General features: G+C 37.8%; 1 protein-coding gene across 1 annotated transcript; it reads right to left on the minus strand.

The window, feature by feature from the left end:
- Positions 1–3,245: 3,245 nt before the first annotated feature.
- LOC116325977 (5-hydroxytryptamine receptor 3A-like) lies at positions 3,246–19,754 on the minus strand. Its single transcript, XM_031747058.2, has 11 exons — positions 19,718–19,754; positions 16,458–16,523; positions 14,618–14,785; positions 11,581–11,621; positions 11,363–11,472; positions 10,094–10,263; positions 9,826–9,983; positions 5,891–6,101; positions 5,697–5,822; positions 5,453–5,526; positions 3,246–5,039 (listed from the first exon to the last, which is right to left on the minus strand). Exons 1-11 carry the CDS (start codon positions 19,752–19,754, stop codon positions 4,806–4,808), a joined length of 1,395 nt encoding a protein of 464 aa, XP_031602918.2. The 3' UTR covers positions 3,246–4,805.
- Between the last annotated feature and the right edge of the window lie 296 nt (positions 19,755–20,050).

The raw sequence follows: 20,050 nt of genomic DNA on the forward strand, positions 1-20,050 counted from the left end.
AATAGATGTTTCTACAGTTAAAATATCACTAATGTTCATTGTACTGGTCTTGTTTGTGGAATTGGCGTGCTTTATGAGAATCTAGAGATGATTTTAGAGCATTTTAGAGCATCCAGGCAAAAAAGGGATGTGAATCCACAATTCATGTCCAGGTTGTGTAAATGTTGTAAAACTGTATCAGACTTGCAAACAACAGATCCTATGTCACCGGAATATACAAAACTGAATTGTATCTAGACAGCCACACATTTCTTTATCATCTTTGGTAGAAACAGGATGTGAGTTAAAAAGCTTTCAGATGTTCTGATATTTATCAATCAAAGCAACAAAATATGAATGTGAGGAGAAGAAAAACATATTTCAGTGCTTGATCAGGAGACGCAGTTAGATCCCATTTGGAAAAATGAGAAAGTTAATAACTGTGATCTTATTTTGCTTTATCAGTAATCAGTGATCAGACACTGAAAATATTCAAGTTCATTATGTACTGCTGTTCCAATGTCAGCATCCATTTTTATCCATTAAGCAATCAGTGCTTTAAAAAAATCAAGCATGAAAATTGTGTTTTCCTTGCACTAGAAAAAAAGCAAAACAAATACATTTATGTTAAAAGAAAGAATTATTATGTGACAGTGTAGTCTGACCCTAATAGGAACAGTACACATTCGTACATTCAGAGTTGTGAGTAGTGCAACCATGCTGAATGGATGTTAAGGTATGCAATTAGGTTTTGCATTTACAGTGAAGTAGGTAGAACATGGACAATGACATTTCCAGGTATACTTACAGTGTAAACAACAATAGACTGACTGAAGCCAAAATGGTTGACACTGTTATTAGTGACTGACATGTTAATGAAGAGATACTCTAACTATCACGTCCTACATGTAAACAGGAATGTAAAAATAACCGAATATATATATTGTGGTAAATGGTTGTATGTGTTCTTGACACCATTAACATCCTTTGTTTTATAAGCAAAAGAAACACACAAAATATTTGGCAAAGTTAATATCATTATGAAAACCATCAAAAAATAGCCTGACCAAAAAACACTCATTTCAGTGATTACTTCTGCAATATAATGAGTGTGGTTCTTAATAGGTTGGATCATAATAGGTCTCTTCTGACTGTCTTTGCTCCATTTCCATTTCTTCTGAAATCATATCACACATGCTCTGTCTGAGATTAAATTCATGACATGAAAACAATGAAGCAATTTCCATGCTTTCATTTTTTTTTCTCATTAAAAACATCAGAACCCGGCTTGTCATCAGGCATCCAAATGATACAGTCACATGCATTTACACTGATTTGTGTTCATACAGTTATGTGTAGCCCATTTGCACAGTAAAGTGCTATGTATTGGGACATAATGAAAAAAAGTCACCTGATAATTAACCCCCCCCCTCCACACACACACACACACACACACACACACACATACCCGCGTAAGTCCAATTTGGGGGGCACACACACACACACACACACACACACACACACACACACACACACACACACACATATAAGCACATGAGTGTGTGGTTGTTTTGCCCTTTCCTTTTTGTATTGCTCCACCCCTAGGTCACAAGACTCCTCCCAGTGGGTGTGTTTTAAGTTAAAAGTTAAAGTACTCTCACTAGGAGGGTGGACATTGGCAGGAGCTGATTATTGTCACTATTTCTGGACCACCAGAAAGCTGGAGGTTGAACCCTTACCCTGTCATCCTTGATTTTTATTCAGTGGGAAGACTGGAGAGCACTGCAGCGACAAATGGTAGGTGGTGTGTGTGTGTGAGAGAGAGCAAAAGAGAGATAGAGACCGAGAGAGATATGTGGGTGTATAGATTTCTTTTACAGGCAACACCACAGTTCTCCCTCTGGAACTGGTAATAAAGAAACCTCTTCCTCTTCCACCTCTATGTGATTTAAAGGGTGCACTTGACTCAGCTGAAGTGCTTTGTAGGAATAGGAGTGTAGGATGGATGTGGTTATACTATATCTGAGGATTACGGACTCAGTGGTGATGCAGAGACTGTTTTTCGTGAACTGAAACCATCAATAAGCATTGCATATGTGTGAGGTGTAAAATTCCCTTGTAGATGATAGTGATGCTGCTTCATATGATTGGAAAGTATTGGAGGGGAATGCATGACATTTCATGAGGGCCAGTCTTATTACAAACCCCTCCTTCCACTGTTTACTTGGTGCTGGTGGTGGGAATTAAATGAAAAATATGTCTGAACAGTTACAGTGTGGTAATTCTGTGTCTTTAAAATAAAGGTATTCTCCATAGTGTAGCTATACACCTCAAAAGGTGTATACCACTCTACCATTTTCCTCCTCCTGCACATGAATCAAACTCAGCTGATTGTGGTACAAGTGTAAATCAAGGAAAAGGCCATGTTTTTTTTTTCTATCCCCCCATCATGCAGATAACTTAAGAACCTTTGTAATGGAAGTAACAACTGTAATTGGATTATTGAATTTAGTACAATATTGTGTTACTGTAGATTATTAAACCACTAAATACATTTAATAATACATGTGCGTTCATGAGGCAGTAAGACGTCAGCTGCTCTGGCTGCCAATAACATTGGTTGCCCACATTAATATGGCAGAACCTCAAAATTACATTTATTGCCAAAGTTTTTCACACAAACAAGGAATTTGTCTTGATATCATGGTGCAAACAGTGGTACAAAAATAAAGAGTGGAATCTATTGTCCTTAGCCATGGCAGCAATACTCCAAATGATGATGGAGGTGAGGACAGATTCAGTGATAGATAGAAGTTTATCTATTTGTTTTTATATTTTTATAGCCATAAGTGACCATATCTACACACAATTTATTAGAGACTAACTGCATCCATAAAGAATACAGTAGACACAGAAATCTATTAGCTACTGTTAATTAACAAACTAACAGAATAGTGACAGATAGAGACATGAGCTGCCACACCTGTCGATTCAAGCGTTGCGACCCTGAAATTTAAACCTTAAACAACTTGTAACAATTTAAATAACTATATTCACTATACTGTGGGTCTCTTTACACACAGTACAGTTGCCATGAAGGGGAGTTCGGTATAGACATCAAAAGTTTGTACTAGTCTGTAAATATATTGACTTTTATAGATGAAGCTAGCCACTTTAACATGACAGTCTCATCGGTAATTCTAAATTTGCAGGAAAGGTGTGTTAGTTGTGCAAGAAACATACAGAGAAAGGAGAAGTTTGTTTATTTATTTTTACATTTTTAGAACCAGATGACAGGACTGATTATTTCATGCTAATACACAAAGTATCTAGGAAGCAAATAGATTTACAGGAAACATGAGCTACAATGCTTGATGTTGCAAGAAATAAGCAAGGTGTGGCTATTGTAGCTCAGGAGGTAGAGCATCTACTGTTTGGAAGGTTGGTGGTTCGAGAGACTGCTCCAGTCTCCATGCTAAATATCCTAACCCCAAGTTGCCTTCTCTTTTGCCTAAATAAGGCAAGTTGTATAAAACATTTCAATTGCTCAGGTAGAGTAGAAAAGTACCATTTAAGATCCAGTCCATTTACCATATTTGACACAAGTCATAAAAGAGCTACACTTCCAGTACACTGTACTTTAAATATATTCAATGGTTAGAATTGACAGAACATTAGCATTTTGTTTATTATTTATCAAACATGTACATATATCAGTAATTTGTGTCAAAATTAATGAAATGAAATGTTCCATTATAGGCTGACATTGCTCAAGTTCCTCTCCATATGAATACAAAGTTTAAGTAAGCTTAAAGAAAATCTTTAAAAGAAGTAGAGAAGTTAGTTGTCCATTCCACTGCATACCAGACAACACAAACAATGTGTTAGACTGTCTTAACTTCACCCATTGTGTAAATATGCTATAAACTGTATTCAAAGGGAGCTAAAAAAACAGACTTTAAAGGCAAACCAACAGGATTAAATGTAATTAACACAACATAAATACCTAAGACAGAGATAGAGTAGATAATAAGATGCAAGGGGATACTAGAGAGGCTATACTAAACTAAAGAAGAGAATCAAATATAAAGAACAACTCTGAACACCAACCAAAAACAGAATACAAACTAAAACTAATGATTAAGAAGCTTAAGGACCAGATATTACATTGCAGCGAACATGCAGTATCTGCAAGCTGTTAGTTACATTACAGCTAACCACTGGATTGTCCCTTTTCAGTGCAACTAGTCAAATAACAAGGACCCAAATACTGCCAGAGACAAAGACAGTCAAAGTGGACAGTATATCCTTGGTTTCTCGCAGCCAGAGGCAGCCTGAAACTGATCCCCTTAAACTGATTTTTAGGTTTAGTGTCCTTATTTTCCTCCAAGTTATCAATTCTGTCACTAGTTAGCTAAGATAAACTAATGTAAGTGTATTTGCTGCAACCAACCAACCGACCGACCTGGTGACATAACATCCTGTGCTGACAGAAGATGGTGCTAAACATCCTTTTAAAACTTTAAGCACTTATTTCTTAAATCCAGCTTCACAGACACTGTTACATCCCTTTCAGTTTTGAGAGTAGGGCTCCATGATGTAAATTAGTCTTTATAGGTGTCGTGTTTCATATCCTCTTTAAACACTTCTGATTGGTTTTAAAGCAAATTACTGTGAACCATCATCAACCTGCACTTTAATAGAACGGGTTTTATTTGGACCAATGGAAAAGAACAGCAGGGGTGAACACACACTAAAAATAAGTTCATGCTGATCTTAATCACTTCATGTTTTTGTTTTTTTTTTGTTTGCTTTTTACTTCAGCCCTAGTAGTTTTCACTGTTCCACAATGAAAACATAGTTCCCAAAAACACAGTGAGTGTTGTGATATAAAAAATTAAGAAAATCTTATTGATTTTTTTAACTATTCTAGTCCAGTAGCCAGACTTCACGTCTTTCCTTTTACTGCCAAGCAGATTCATTGTTTTCCCGTTCTCTTCCGGTTCATTTGAGACTTGTTTGAGATTAAGGGATGCCTCCATCAATTTGCTGCTGCTATCCTGTAAAAGTATAGATTTATTTTTTAAGAAGGAAATGAACAAGCTTGCAAATTATATACAGAAATAAATTAAGTATTAATTTACACATAACCATATCTCTAAGGAAATATATAACTTTATTTGTGGGCAGCTACAGTTTAGATGGGATGGGTTGTTACCAACATCTGTGGAGAATTTCATATCAATAATACCTTTAAAAAAAAGATATACTTAGAAAATTGGTGATGTGTTTAATACTTTACCTGCCGTACATGTATGGTGAAATGACTGCTGGTACATTTTAAAAACTGGTTTGTTGCCATTGTGACTGGAATAATAGTTTAACTGATGTACAAAGACACATTTTAACTTTCATGCAACATGACAACTTTTTATACTTGTTTTTTTTTTCTTAAAAACGTGTTAATTCTCACCTCTTTGGTCACAGATTCTGTTTCATCAGGCGATGCATCATATACAGGTGCACAGTGACAACATTTCTTCATCCCTGGAATGACATATTAAACACAAAAAGCAACATAATTGAAACCATAACCAGAAATGTAAACTTGCATACATGATAGCTTTTAGATCCAAAAGTAGAATAACTGTTATGATTAAGCTCACCTGTAAAAACAGCATTTTAAGTTTTAAGTAAGGTTTTTCTCTGCTACTCACTTAGGCTTTGGTCACCATCTGTCTTGTTGTTTTCTGTAGCAGAGTCTTTATCAAGCAGATGCATCACTAAAATGCTTTCCAAGAGGCTGAGCATCATCAGAGTAAAAACCCCAATGCAGTAGAGAGCTGAGGAGAGTGGGTTGTGTTAATGTGATTAACTAATGTGTTCCATCGAATAAACTCTACTTCTTTACCTATAAGTGGAACCTTGTCTGAAGAGCTGGGCAGAATGTCATTGAGAATAAGTTGCATCACGGTGACAGCAAGCAGGACAGTCACCTTGAAACTGAGCTTCTCACCCCCACTATCTGAGATCAGGAAGGAGACCAAGTCCAGAATCAAGAAGAAGAGGATCGGCAGAATGAAATTGGCAATGTAGAGGACAGATCTCCTCTTCATGGTAATCTGTGAAATCATGTGTCAAGTGGTTAATCATCCTTCTACTTTACATTAACTATTAAGGCAGGCACAAAAAGTAAATAAGGAAAAACAAGTGTGCACAGAGAAAAGATGCAAATGCAGAGAACGCTGAGTGAGAAAAATCACCTTCATGCTTATGACACTGACTTTTGTTCTGTCCTCATCACAACTTCAAATTACACTGAGAATGTTTCAGAAAGCCAGAGAAAGTATAGTATAGTATACATGGGTAGGGCTGCTCGATTATGGCAAAAATGATAATCACGATTATTTTCACTGAAATTGAGATCTCGATTATTTGACCATATTTATTTAACAATAACAATGTATTGAATAATGGCTTTAAAGATTGTCAAAAATAATATAAAATAGTGTGCAAATACTGATTACAGTGCAAATGTTTGCAATATAAAAATAAATGAAAATGTAAACATCTATGTTTAGTGAACTTCAAAATACTGCACATTTGATCCACGCCTGACTCACAACCCATAATGTTTCCACCAATGTTCCCTCAAATATTTCATGTGTCTGAGCGAACACACAAACTCCTGAGCGGTCCCTTGGACCACTGTGAGCGACATCAGACGCGGTGCACTGTGGTCACGCCAGCATCTAATCCATCCAAGTTACATGGTTTATTAAAATAATCAAATTACAGCATTTACATTTCTGTTAGACTACTTTTAATTAACTGTTTTAGCCCACTTACAATGAAAATTTAAAAAATCTTGTTCATGACCTGTGTAGTATGTTAACACTATTGGAAGTAAAAATAACTTGAACTCCAATTTTGAAAACACAACTTTCTTTCTTTTTCTTTTTTTTCATAAAGCTCTGACTTGTATTATGAGTATGAGTCTGTGGTCTGGGAGAGTCCTGTAACTCTCTGTCTGCCAAATACAGCATATAATGACCAATGTTGGGCAATTAATTATATAGTTACTACTTCAAAAAAGTAACTCAGTTTGGCAAACAACAAAGTTTTTTGCAGCTATTTATTTTTTTAATGCAGCCAGTGCATTTTTAAATAAACATTTCAAACTATTTACAGAACAATCAGCTGTTCTGCATCAAATCTGATGCCACACAAATTATTTGTGCCACTCCAAAAAATAATTTCTGTCCACTATGAGATAAAGGAGAACAACAGCCTGATACCTGCAGGCCTGACAACAGGAGATGTATCACTGCTGTAACACCTGTAACATTCAGCAGCCGCCTCATTGTTCTGACACACACAACAAAACTATTGACTACACTACACACTAACTACACACTAACTACACAAGATTTGCGCTAAACGTCTCAAATCTCTCACATCTCAGAACACCGCCGTCACTCCTAAAACTTCCCCCCCGTTTCTTAACAACTAGATGCCACGTTGCCATACCATTTTTTGATTGGTCGACACGGTACTTTTTTCGACCAATAGGAAAGGGTGGGGGGTGTTTGGGTTTTGTTTTTGCTCACAGGCGGAGAGTGCTTTCGAGCGTTTTCCTTATAAAACGCCGTTTTTACCGTTTCTTCCCCCAGTAAATATAAACAACGATAGTATTCAGGAAGAAAACCAAACATTGCATATATTTTTATCATAACTCTGGTTTTACGTGGCCTATCAACACAATTTAAAAACTGGTATTAAGTCCACACTTTTTCCGTCAATTGTTCCGTCTGTCCTGCTCACATCTCCAATGGTTGTACACGTTGTCATTAATGTGGCTTCACTGCACATCAGCCACGCTGCTTTGCTAGCTAAAACACCGGTGTCGGCACATAAGGACGCTGTCATAGCCTGTCAACGACGTTGATTGGCTGCGTATATACGAATGTAAATCGCATTATTGGCTGGACTATAGGATAAGGTGGCATCGTTCTAATCCCATACAGGAGCAGCCAGTCACTCACTGACTAACACTGCAAAACAGAATTGTTAAAGTTTTAATTTTAATTTCAATTCAGGTTAGATTTTTTTTGTGCGCAATGCAGATTTTCTGTGCGCAGAGACCGTGCCAGCAGTGCGCAATTGCGCACGTGCGCAGCTTAGAGGGAACATTGGTTTCCACACCACTGAAGTCGTTTTACCTCTCTTTTCAACCAATGGCATTCTTTCTTCAGCAGCCATTATCCTCTCCTCTCCAAATAACTTCTGCTTAGCTTTCCGAGCTTCCCTCGGGTCCTCTTAATTGTTGTGACGCGTGTTCGAAACGCAGAGAGGTGCGCTCGATTTGCCACACGGAGCAGCGCGAGAGTAAAGCACGAGGGAGGTGCTAATAATCGGCTCAGTCATTTTTAATGATCGTTGAAAACCCAGATCGTAATCAAGATTAAAATTCGATTAATTGAGCAGCCCTATACATGGGTATAGCACCTTTATTTTGAAAATTACCAAATTCTCAATGCCCTATGACTGGCTTCCTGCCCTTCTTCAGCTTCCATAAAAAATAGACCGGATTGTAATTTAAGACACTGCTGAAATGCATTGCGGAGCATCTAGAGGAATTGCAAATATCTTGACTGGATGTAACCAACTCCCGCAGCCACGTTGGCACCAGAACACTTTATTTCCTTCTCTTACAGACTTTCCTTGGTTGCCAGCACCCATTTGGTGCCCCTTGGTATCTCTTGCCTATGCCCCAATGTGCCCCTCTGTAAACACAACTCTTATTCTATTTCACCAGTAACCATGATAGAACAATCCGGCCAATCTCCAGGCCCAGCAGACTTGGCAACAGTCCATATACCCGTCATGGGGCCATGTTAGGTGAGTATGACCAAGTTCTCGGTGCTTTGGTCCAGCAACTTAAGCTAACTTCACAGCAGATTAGTCAAATGGATTGTACCCTGCAGGCCATTGACTCTAAGTTTACTCCCACTTTTTGTTACAATGCTCCTTGTTGGTTGAACTCTCTGCTTGAGCTTTATCAAATGATTTCCCATATGGTTGGTCTTCTTGTGGGACCACTTGTTAGATTAGCCTTGGGCATATTTAACAACTAACCCAACATCTTGAGTTTATTTTGAAAGCTTAACCAGGCTATCGTTGCGCCCAAAAGCGATCATCTGTCAAAACGTGATTGCCTGTATTCAATGACTTGTTGGCCTATAATATGTGAAACAAACATCAAATGTATCTCTGATGAATTATATTGATTCTTGAGCTACAAACAACATTCCTGTACAAATTTTTTGGCAGACAATCACGTTTTGGCACAATACCTTGTTTGATCACACCCTCTGTGAGGATGAGATTATTTGCCAGCTGTTTGCTCTCCATCTGGGAGAGGTTCAATAACATTTAAATATTTTTGGATTAAAAAACATCATATAATAATCATTTTATTAGATAATGATCTAGTTGGTTTTGTAGAATTGCTGCAGTATACTATTAGAACACAAAGACTTTTCTGACAATATACTTCTTCCCATAACCATTAAAGTAAAAATCAGCAATAAATAAACATTTGCTACGTTCAGTGCATTTTTTTTATCAACACGCAAAGATTACTTTGTTGGAGTTTAAGAACACGGCAACCGAAGTAGGTGTCAGTAATCTTAAATGTGGTGAAGAAACCTAGGAATTGAAAGCTGCCGGGGGGAAAAAGCTACACAATGGATTACCTTTGTTTTCATGACAAATGAATTAAACTAGAAATATGGTTTGGCTTGATGCTGTGTGGCTAAAGTGGATAAATTTCAAAATACTTACAGTGTAAACAAGCATAGATTGAAAACGGTCCAAATCACTGGTTTGGTTGTTGACTGTAATGTCAATGAACTCCCATTCATCCTGTGTTTCTATCAAGTCTTTGGTCCACCTTGTTATCACTTTATCATTTTCCAGTGTTTTCAAATTTATTTCTCGAGCTGAAGTGGGAAAATGCAGTAATCAGATCAGTAAGGAAGAAAAATATGCTGTGGTATCTGATGACGTCTATTCCTGAGACCAAGAAAAACAAAATATATTATGAACTCACGAGTGTGTGTCATTGACTTGAAGGAGAGGTTGCAGCTCTGAATGTCAAAGGGGAATTTGTACACATTCATCTTACAGGTGCTTACTACCACATGATCATTCCTAAATGAGACATTGCCATTTGAATAAATCGTCAGAAAAGGATTTGTAGTAGCTTTATCCTTCTCTGTCCTGAATGAAAATGAAAAACAAATTATTACACAAGGTATAGTGCAATTCCATAGCATCTATCATAGACCATGAGAAATGAAATTAAAGCAAAAGCAAGCAGCACATTTTATAAATACTTTTTTTTTCTAACAGTCCCTCCCTCTTTTTTTTAACACAAAGTGTAGGCACAGTTTTCATATTGTTTCCATGAAATAACAATGTTACATCATCACCATAACTGTTGGTGGGTCTGTGAATGTGAATACATTCCGACCAAGTGACCGAGTCCTTTTTTCTCTTTAATAGTTGTTTCTTTGTTGTTCTTGTGTTTCTTGTTTTTGTTTATCTATTATGGACTGCTGTCCCGCACAATGGAGCTCAGAATTTTATGGACAATTGTGTTGATAAACTCATTAGGAAGGCCAGCTCTGTTCTGGGATGCACCCTGGACTCAGTGCAGGTGGTGGGAGACAGAAGGACTCTGGCCAAAATAACATCTCTGCTGGACAGAGTCTCCCACCCCATGCATGTAAATGTTGCTGAACTGCAGAGCTCCTTCAGTGACAGACTGCTGCATCCTAGATGCATGAAGGAGCGTTTCCGCAGGTCCTTCCTCCCTGCAGCTGTCACACTGTACAATCAAAACTGCTCCCAACAAACATAGATGTTTACATCAGTGCTGCAACAACTTCTCCTGTTATAACTGCACATTACTTTTTCTGAGCCTATATATACACTAACTTATTGTAAGTTACATGTCTACTTTTTAATGCACAGGTACAATACACAACCTGCACTTTTCTAATTATTCTAAATATTCATAACTATTTAAACATCTTTCAAAATCCTGCTCTGTTTGCAAGCTATATGTACGCTAATTTTAACAACTGTACTGTACTCTGCTCTGGTAACTACTGTCCATGATGTAAATATGCAAAAAATTGTGTTTTCTGTCCTATGTCCTGTTCTTTTTGTATATGTGTGGGGTTTTTTTGCTGCTGATACAACCAAATTTCCCCTTGTGGGACAATTAAATGATTATTTTATTCTATTCTCCTATTCTACATCTAAGAGTGTATGGATAGAATATAAAGATTAAGCATATTAATGTTAAACTTACATTTCTTCGATAATTAAATCTGGCATCCATAACAGTTCAGTAGGAATTGTTATGGATTCAAGTCCACAGAATTCCTTTGGGTTCCAAGAAATGTGCTCATTTTTCCATCTCTACACAAGGTTTTGTAAAAGAGAAGGGAGGGATGCAAGCAAGAAAAATAGATGAAATCCACATTTCAACAATAGCTTGAAATTGTGTATTTCTAATGAAAAACTTACCAAAAATACCCAAATATAAGAAATGAAGATCTGTTCGGTTTCTTTCTGTGAGCAAAGAAATCAAGGGTGACACTAGATTAGACTAGGTGCCTGAGTATTCCATATGTGGTCACAGAAATGGTGAAGAGGTCCCAAAAACAGACCCAAATAATTTTTATTCCAGATGGAAATAACAATTCTTTATTTACAGTGGATCTTATATCTTGCCAGCGATGCAATTAGCAAACTGTAGCTAACAAAAGCGCTGTAAAACTAGGGATGGGTACCGGTATCGGTTCTGACATAAACGGTAGTAACCAGACCGAAAAGCAGCGCACATTTCGGTGCTTTATTTCAGTGCTTTTTTTTTCCTGAGATGTCATACACTTTGGATTCTAGCCAATCATTTTACCTTTGCAAGGATAGTAGGCGGGCCCAGGTACGTACGTTCTTTTAGAGCAGAGCTACAGATTAAAAATGCCCAAGGCGAAGCGGTCAAAAGTCTGGCTGTACTTCACAGCAAAAGATGCAAACTCAGCAGCCTGCAACAAGTGCTTTAAGCTGATACTGTGCAAAGGAGGTAACACCTTGAATCTGACGACAAACCTGGCGACGCATAGCATTTTTTTAAAAGCCGAGAAATGCACCATATTTGATAGCTTGTTGCGAGACCTCACACCGAGCACATCTACTGCGGGTGGGTTGCCTGTTATCGGACCCGGAGTTATCAACATCCCCCAAGAACCCGAAGAGTAGAGTCCTGGCCCCTAGCCCTGCCAGTGTAGCAGAAATGATGATGATGATGATGGCAGCAGCAGTAGCTGTTCTTCTCTGGGCGAGTAGCTTAATGTTGTTCGTGTGTAATTTACGTTGAGTACGCTAACCACATTATTACATTAATGCATGTAAGGTGAACTTGCAAAGACCGTCATAGTTACATGCGGCTGTCTTGTTGTTTGATGGCAGATACTCCCTTCACCCTGGCCAAAAAGGCTAAAATGACCAAAGAAAAAGTGGAAAACAGCTAAACATGAGAGGTTTTTGAACAAAGTTTGTGTTTTCCCATTGTTTAAGCACTGCTTCCAGGCAAGAGTGAGACCATATATGCCCTAAAGCTGCAGAAAAGGCTAACATTGTTATCGTTTTACACAAAATAGCTAAACATGAGAGGTTTTTGGACAAAGTTTGTGTTCTCCATTCTTTAAGCACCAGTTCGAGCACCGTTTAAGCACCGGCACCGTTTCAAAAGTACCAGTTTGGCACTGGTATTGGATAAAACCTAAACGATACCCATCCTTATGTAAAACACAATACCTTTCCTTATTATAAAATACAAATTCAAAATTTGTAAGGCTCTAAAAACCTAGCAATGTATATCTTTCATCATTAAACTTCAGAGTGCAAGCAGATGGCCAAAACTTGAAGACACCCCACAACAGTATTAACTACCGTATTTTCACGACCATAAGACGCACTGTACTAAAAGGCGCAGTCTCAGTTATGTGTGCCATTACTGTATTTAACACACACATAAGGCGCACTGGATTATAGGGCGCATACAAGTACCGTATGCGTATTTAAAAATAAAGCGGGAGCAAACCTGAGTTCGGTACCTTACTCACATTTCTATTACCGGTAATCGTCATCATCAACAACACACAAGCATACAAGTGTGCGTATTTAAAAATAAAGCAGGAGCAAAACAAAGTTTGGTACTCACATTTTTATCATCAATCAAACCCATCGAAGTCCTCATCCTCTGTGTCTGAATTCGGCTGTGAGATGGGCACGCATAGAGTCACAGATTAAGAGCGATGGTGATGCGTGGAAAAAACCACCTGGTCTCCTTACATACACCTCCCTCAGCCACTCTTTCATCATTTCCTCATCCATCCAGCCCTTTTCATTTGCCTTAATGATGATTCCTGCTGGAAACTTCTCTTTAGGCAAAGTCTTTCTCTTAAAAATCACCATAGGTGGCAGTTTCTGTCCATTAGCATGGCAGCCAAGCACAACAGTAAAAGAAGACTTTTCATACCCCGTTGTGCGTATCGCTACCGTGCTGGTCCCCTTCTTCTCCACAGTGTGACTCACCGGGATGTCAAAAGTGAGCGGGACCTCGTCCATGTTTGTGATGTGGCTGGGCTGGATGTTTTTGTCACCGATGTGTTTGCTGCAGTAGGAGCGGAAGATGACCAGCTTTTCCTTATAATCCGCTGGAAGTTGCTGCGCTACCGTAGTCCTGGTCCGGATGGAAAAATGGCACCGTTTCATAAAACGAAAGCACCAAGACGGGCCTCCTTGAAATGTTCAATGTTCATCTCTTCAGCTAGTGAAACTGCTTTTAGCCGAATGGTGACCGTCGAAACGCTTCTCCCGCTCGTTCTTTGCTCGATGATCCACCGCTCGAGTCTTTCCTCCAACTCGGGCCACCTCGCCTTATGTCCGCGGAAACTCAGCTGCGTTTTCTTGACCTGCCGGAGCTTGTTTTCTAGCTTCCTCCATTTGCGAACCATCGATTCGTTAATCTTAAATTCTCTCGCCGCTGCTCGATTTCCATGTTCCTCCGCGTAGCTGATGGCTTTCAGTTTAAACTGTGCTTCGTAAGCGTGTCTCTTTGCCATTTTCAGGGTTGTTAAAACAACGATGTCCTGCATAACGCACATACCTGTTCTTTTATACAGGTATGTGCGATCGTATATACCGCTACAGTCAACGCCCACACTTCACCCTTTAGCGTTCTCATGGTGTTCTCTACTACGTCCTCATTACAACACACAGGGCGCACTGTACTATAGGGCGCGCCGTACTTTTTGAAGACAATCTAAGACTTTTAAGTGCGCCTTATGGTCGTGAAAATACGGTAATAATAATAGCTATAAGTATAGAGCATTAATAATAGCAAATAACTAGAGTAAAGAATTAATGTTTTCTCTTTTAGCAGAAGGGAATGATGCTTCATGAGCAAAAATAGAAAAGAATACACACACACACACACACACACACACACACACACACACACACACACACACACACACACACACACAGCTTGAACTACTTACCATATCTAGGATGCCAAAAACTTTCATTAGATGTAATACCTCTGTAACAGTTTTGTAGTTTTTCACAGGCCTTGTCAGAGTGTAGTTATTATTGTCTTTGTTCAGGTTTAGAAACTTTACAACAGCGTTATAACCACAGTTTCCATTATTGTTCTCTTCTTTTTCTGAAACATCATCAAGACACTTTAATGATGATATCCATACAATTTAATTTAAATCAAATCAAAATGTATTTATATAGCACATTTAAAAACAACAACGTCGATCAAAGTGCTTCACAAATTAAGAGCAAGTACCAACAGTGAGACAACAGCAACACAAGACAAACATAGAAGCCTGCCAAATGATAATCAACTAACTTGAGTCAAGGCCAAAGTAAATAGATGAGTCTTTAAGTGAGATTTAAAAGACTGAATAGTATCAGAAGTACGAATGGCAATAGGGAGATTCTCATTGTACAAGTGTATAGTGACAATAAAGGCATTCTATTCTATCTATTCTAATTGGAAACAGTTAAGAAAAGAGTGTGGGGGGCCAAAATAAAATAAAGGGAGGTACAGTAGTCTAGTCTCGAAGTAATGAGACTATTACTTCGGGGGGGGGGGGGGATAGCTTGGCTTTAGTAATCAATTTAATCATTACCACTCTGCACATTACCCTTTATTGTTGATAGTCATCTACAACAAAATATGGAAAATTATAAATACAGTTTATTTTCACAAAATTTAACTGAATCTTTGACTGAATCTGAAGTTTATTTTCAGATAGTCTGCTTAATGAATCAAAAATAAATTGGCAGAGAAAGCAAATTATTGCACATGTATTTAAAAATAGACCTGTACCTCTGTTAAAGGTCCCGTTGGATGTCTGCTGATCAACATCTTGTGGCAATAAACCATTTCCACCTGGAATAAATAAATAGATACTATTGCATATGATGAGTGTATATAACAACTGTATGTATGTACAATCCCATGAAAAAGTCTTTATTTCCCATCTTATTTCTTAGTTTTTTGCATATTTGTCACACTTACTTGTTTCTGATCAGTAACCTGAATAAATAAGAAATCTATCAAGGGGAAAAAAGGTTCTCCAAACAAACCTGGTCCTCTTCCAACAATATCATACAAACAGTGAAACATGGTGGTGGTAGTGTGACAGTCTGGGGCTGCTTTCCTGCTTTACTTGTCATTATCAATAGAACCATAACTTCTGTTTTCTACCCAAAATGAGAATTTCTAGCCACCAGACTTGGACTGTGAAGTATTTGATCCAAAACACACAAGTACTTCTCTGAATGGTTCAAATAATAAAATGAAGACTTGAAGTTGCATACTGCAAATCCAGACTTAAATCAGACCCCAGTGTGGTTGAATTAAAACAACTCAGCAAAGAAGAGTGAACCAAAATTCCCCCAGAGTGATTGCTTGACGCTTGATTGCAATTCTTGCTGCTGAGGATGGGACAATGGTACATTGCCCATAACTTAACACCCCCCCCGCCCCCCGAAATCATCATTAAAAACTGCATTTTGTAGTTACTCTGGTTATTGTTTGTAATGTTAATGTTGTATTTGCTTGATGATCTGAAATATATGTGTGTGACAAACAGGCTTCTCATATACATGTACTGTCTTTATGACATATATACTGTTTCTTACTATAGAAAGTACTAAATTAACAATATAAACAATAAATATAATCTAATAATATAATCTAGATAGTCAAAAGAAGTAATGAATACATTTATAAAACAGAAAAGCTAACTGGCTATATAATTAATTTAAAATGCATATATTTATAATTCCTGACAACTTTTGAAGTGCTCTTTCTGTACCCATAGTAATGGTGTCATTGGGCATCTGTTGATCATCGTGTAGGTCTACAGTGAAAGCATTTCCACCTGGCAGAAAAGAGTACAAGAACATGTCAGTTTTTTCCCCTTTATTAATGAAATCTGGATGTTTCGTTAAATAGTGATTAAAAACATACACATCTACTGCATTAAATGTTGTAACATTTGTAATTTTAGAGTTTATAAAATATATAACTTATTTCATGAGTAGGGTTTACTTTTTTTTTTTTTACCTCATCCTATATTTAACTTCATCACATTTCTTAATTCATTATACACAGTTCTTGTAGCGAAATCACATGATATAATATTACACAGATAAAACACAAGATGATGCCAGACCCTCCATAACATTATATACATATTTCTATACAATTCTAGATGCCCCCACTTACCAAACTCATACTTCTAATAGGGTTTACTATTGTGTTACTGGTGATGAATTTTTACCTTGAATTCATTCAAATGTATGCAATTTTTAACTGACCTTCAGCAGTGGTAAAGGCAGTGGAAATATTGGCTGCAATATACAGACCCCATGAATTCTCTTAACTCTATAAAGACTTGGCTGTTGAACAGGCCAAGGAAGATATAGCTTTACACAGTTATTCTTTTTGGACCTTTATAGTTTGTATTTCACTTAATGATTCATTTAATTTCCATTTTCGTTATACATTGACTTACTGGTTAGCTGTTGGCACAAAACAAAATTGTTAAGTTTAGAAAAAGAAAAGGAAATTCAAATTTAATTCCACGTATGCCACAGTTGATCTTGTAAAGTACCTAAGTTGAATGCTGCTGACTTATTCACAGAGCTACTTCTTGTAGCGACATCACATGCTTCAATATTACACAAACACAAAGCAATATTACATAAACACAAGATGGTGTCAGAGCCTCCAATATCGGTTTCCATTCAGTATATTCAGACTTTCATTCCATATATAAATATCTGTGTGTGTGTGTAGGTGTGTGTGTGTGTGCATAGAGAAAGTCTAAAGAAAACTATCTGGTCTTTAAGTGATGATGTGATGAAACCTTGTCCCTAACCATCGGGAACCCTCACGTTAACTTTTATTGAGTGGAAAAAAGTTAGCATTTATCCTCCAGCTTCACTGTGTTTATGTTATGCTAACATAGCTGTGTCGCTAGCGGTCACGCAGTACATCATTATATACCAGCTAGTCCAACTTGAGTAACCCTACAAAACGTCACTGCTGTTTAACCTTCCTGGCTTCATTTATGTCGGAAGTGATAGCAGAGCTGTACGTCTTAATTTGTTTCAGAAATCTCTCAGTCTGAACATGGTATATTATATTTGGATGGAAACTAGGGGATAGGTTAATTGGATAATCCAAATTGTCACTAGGTGTGAATGTGCGAGTGAATGTGAGTGTGAATGGTTGTCTGTCCTTGTGTGTTGGCCCTGCGACAGACTGGCGACCTGTCCAGGGTGTACCCCGCCTCTCGCCCTATGACAGCTGGGATAGGCTCCAGCGCCCTCCCCGCTTATCCTGAAAAGGATAAGCGGAAGCGAATGGATGGATGGATGGATGGATGGATGGATGGAAACTAGCGAACTAACTCCCTGCTAACTTCTAACGCTGTTAAATTTCATACATTTTGTTTTCATTGATGCCTGGATGTTAAACTTAATTGTTACACCTTAGAGCAGCCACACTGATCATTTTATTACAGACAAAAGAATTTAGACAGTTTTTTTTTAAACTCTGAGTGATGCTGCAGTGATTGTTTGACTTAGGGACCTGCAGCGGCGTTTGGGCCCAGACACGGCTGATGACGTCAGACTTAAAGGCTGGATACAACCTATAATTGCAAAACTGAATGAGATATAAGTTGGGTTATTTAGGAAAGAAACTCCTTGACAGACGTTTTTTTTTATAAATGGCGCTCTGTAGTGCCTGACTAAAGCAAGCAGTTTGTACAGTTTATGTCAGTCAGTGCTAAACATCCTTCCTAGCAATACAAAATTGCAAGCACAGGTTTTATGTGCGTTTGAGAGGCAGCTGAATGAAAAGGCAACCTTGATTTAAGGGTGATACTCTCCAATGAAGGCTCACATACTTGTTGCAGTGTTGTCCTGAATGATTGTGTTGTCATTTAGACAAAAGCTCTAAATCAGTGCTGGTATACGAGGAGAAAAAGACAAAGCTGGAGACAAAGAAATTGTAGAGTTTTAAGGTGGTTGTGCAGTTACATGTAGTAACCTATTATGTTATAAACTGGTTGGGTATAACTAGGAAAAGACTTAATCCTGATATAAATGGTGGTTAAGTCATACCTTAAAATTGCTTATAATAGTGCTGATCGCATCTTGTAGAGATATACTTTGACAGCTGATTCCACTTTTGGTCTGTACAGCTAAATCGTTGAACAAAAAGCACATTTAGAGGGAACAGAGTTAACTTCAGCCTGTCAGTTCGGTGAACCACTTGTGCACCTCGATTAAACAACCCCTCCTCCACACCGTCCATTTTTAAAGTGATCGACAAACCCCAGCATTACAGAGACAAAGACAGATTAACAAAGACAAAAGCAAAGACTTTTCACACTTTCTTCTGTGAATGTCTGCTCTGCCTTAATTGTCTCCATGTCTGCTTTGTTCCCAAGTGTACACTATCACTTGTTTTAAACAACATGGTTAAGATAAACTTTATTTAGTCTTGGTTGTTTACATCCTTTTAAAAAATTTTCATAATTATTTGTCCCCGGTGTCTTACATGGAGTTATATTTCCTCCCCTGCCATTGTCTGTTGATTTCAGCTGTTTATTGTTTACCTCCTGCTCACTTACTGATTACTCTGTGTGTAAATAGTCTTGTTCTTCCTCTCAGTTGGTAGCATGTGTGTTTCCATGCCATTCTGTGCTTTTTCTTGTTACTTTATTTTCACATGTTTGAATTTTTAATCAAATATCTTGCTTTTTGTTTTGTCTTCCTCCCACAAATGCATTTTGTTTTTATTAATGTGTTTAAAAGCCCTGACCCATTAATATTCTTTTTTAAAAATCTGGTTTTAGTAGAAGCCGGAAAAATGTGTAATTTACCAACAGGATATTTCTGTCCTTTGGTGGTAAATGGCTGGTTTCAGAGGAAAACAGTCTTTATACTGAACTACACAATTACTACTTACTTTTATGAAGTTAAACTAAAGTGTTGATTACTTACATTTCAAAAGCACCATAAATCATCTCTATGAAGCTAGATGGAATTATCAGCTTACCTGTGAAGAAGATCAGAAAGAAGAAACCTGCTATCATCATGGCTTTCAGAGATTAATGAGCATCCTCGTCCTCTGGTTTCTCGAGATGCTTGCTGTTCTATTACTGTTAGTGCCCTGCCCTCTTCTAGGGCAGGGCAAATGTAAAAAACAATTGTCCTCTATTGATCCCAACAAAACAGCCTTTTCAGTGCATTTGATCCATTAATTGAACTTGATGACAGCAACTCAAATGCTGAGACAGGGCTATGTTTACCACTGTATAGCATCCCCTCTTAAAAGTCCATAAATCTAGGAACTGAAAATACCAGTTATTGGACTTTTGGGAGCAGAATG

This window comes from Oreochromis aureus, linkage group 8 (assembly GCF_013358895.1).
Source record: "Oreochromis aureus strain Israel breed Guangdong linkage group 8, ZZ_aureus, whole genome shotgun sequence".
Taxonomy (NCBI): domain Eukaryota; kingdom Metazoa; phylum Chordata; class Actinopteri; order Cichliformes; family Cichlidae; genus Oreochromis; species Oreochromis aureus.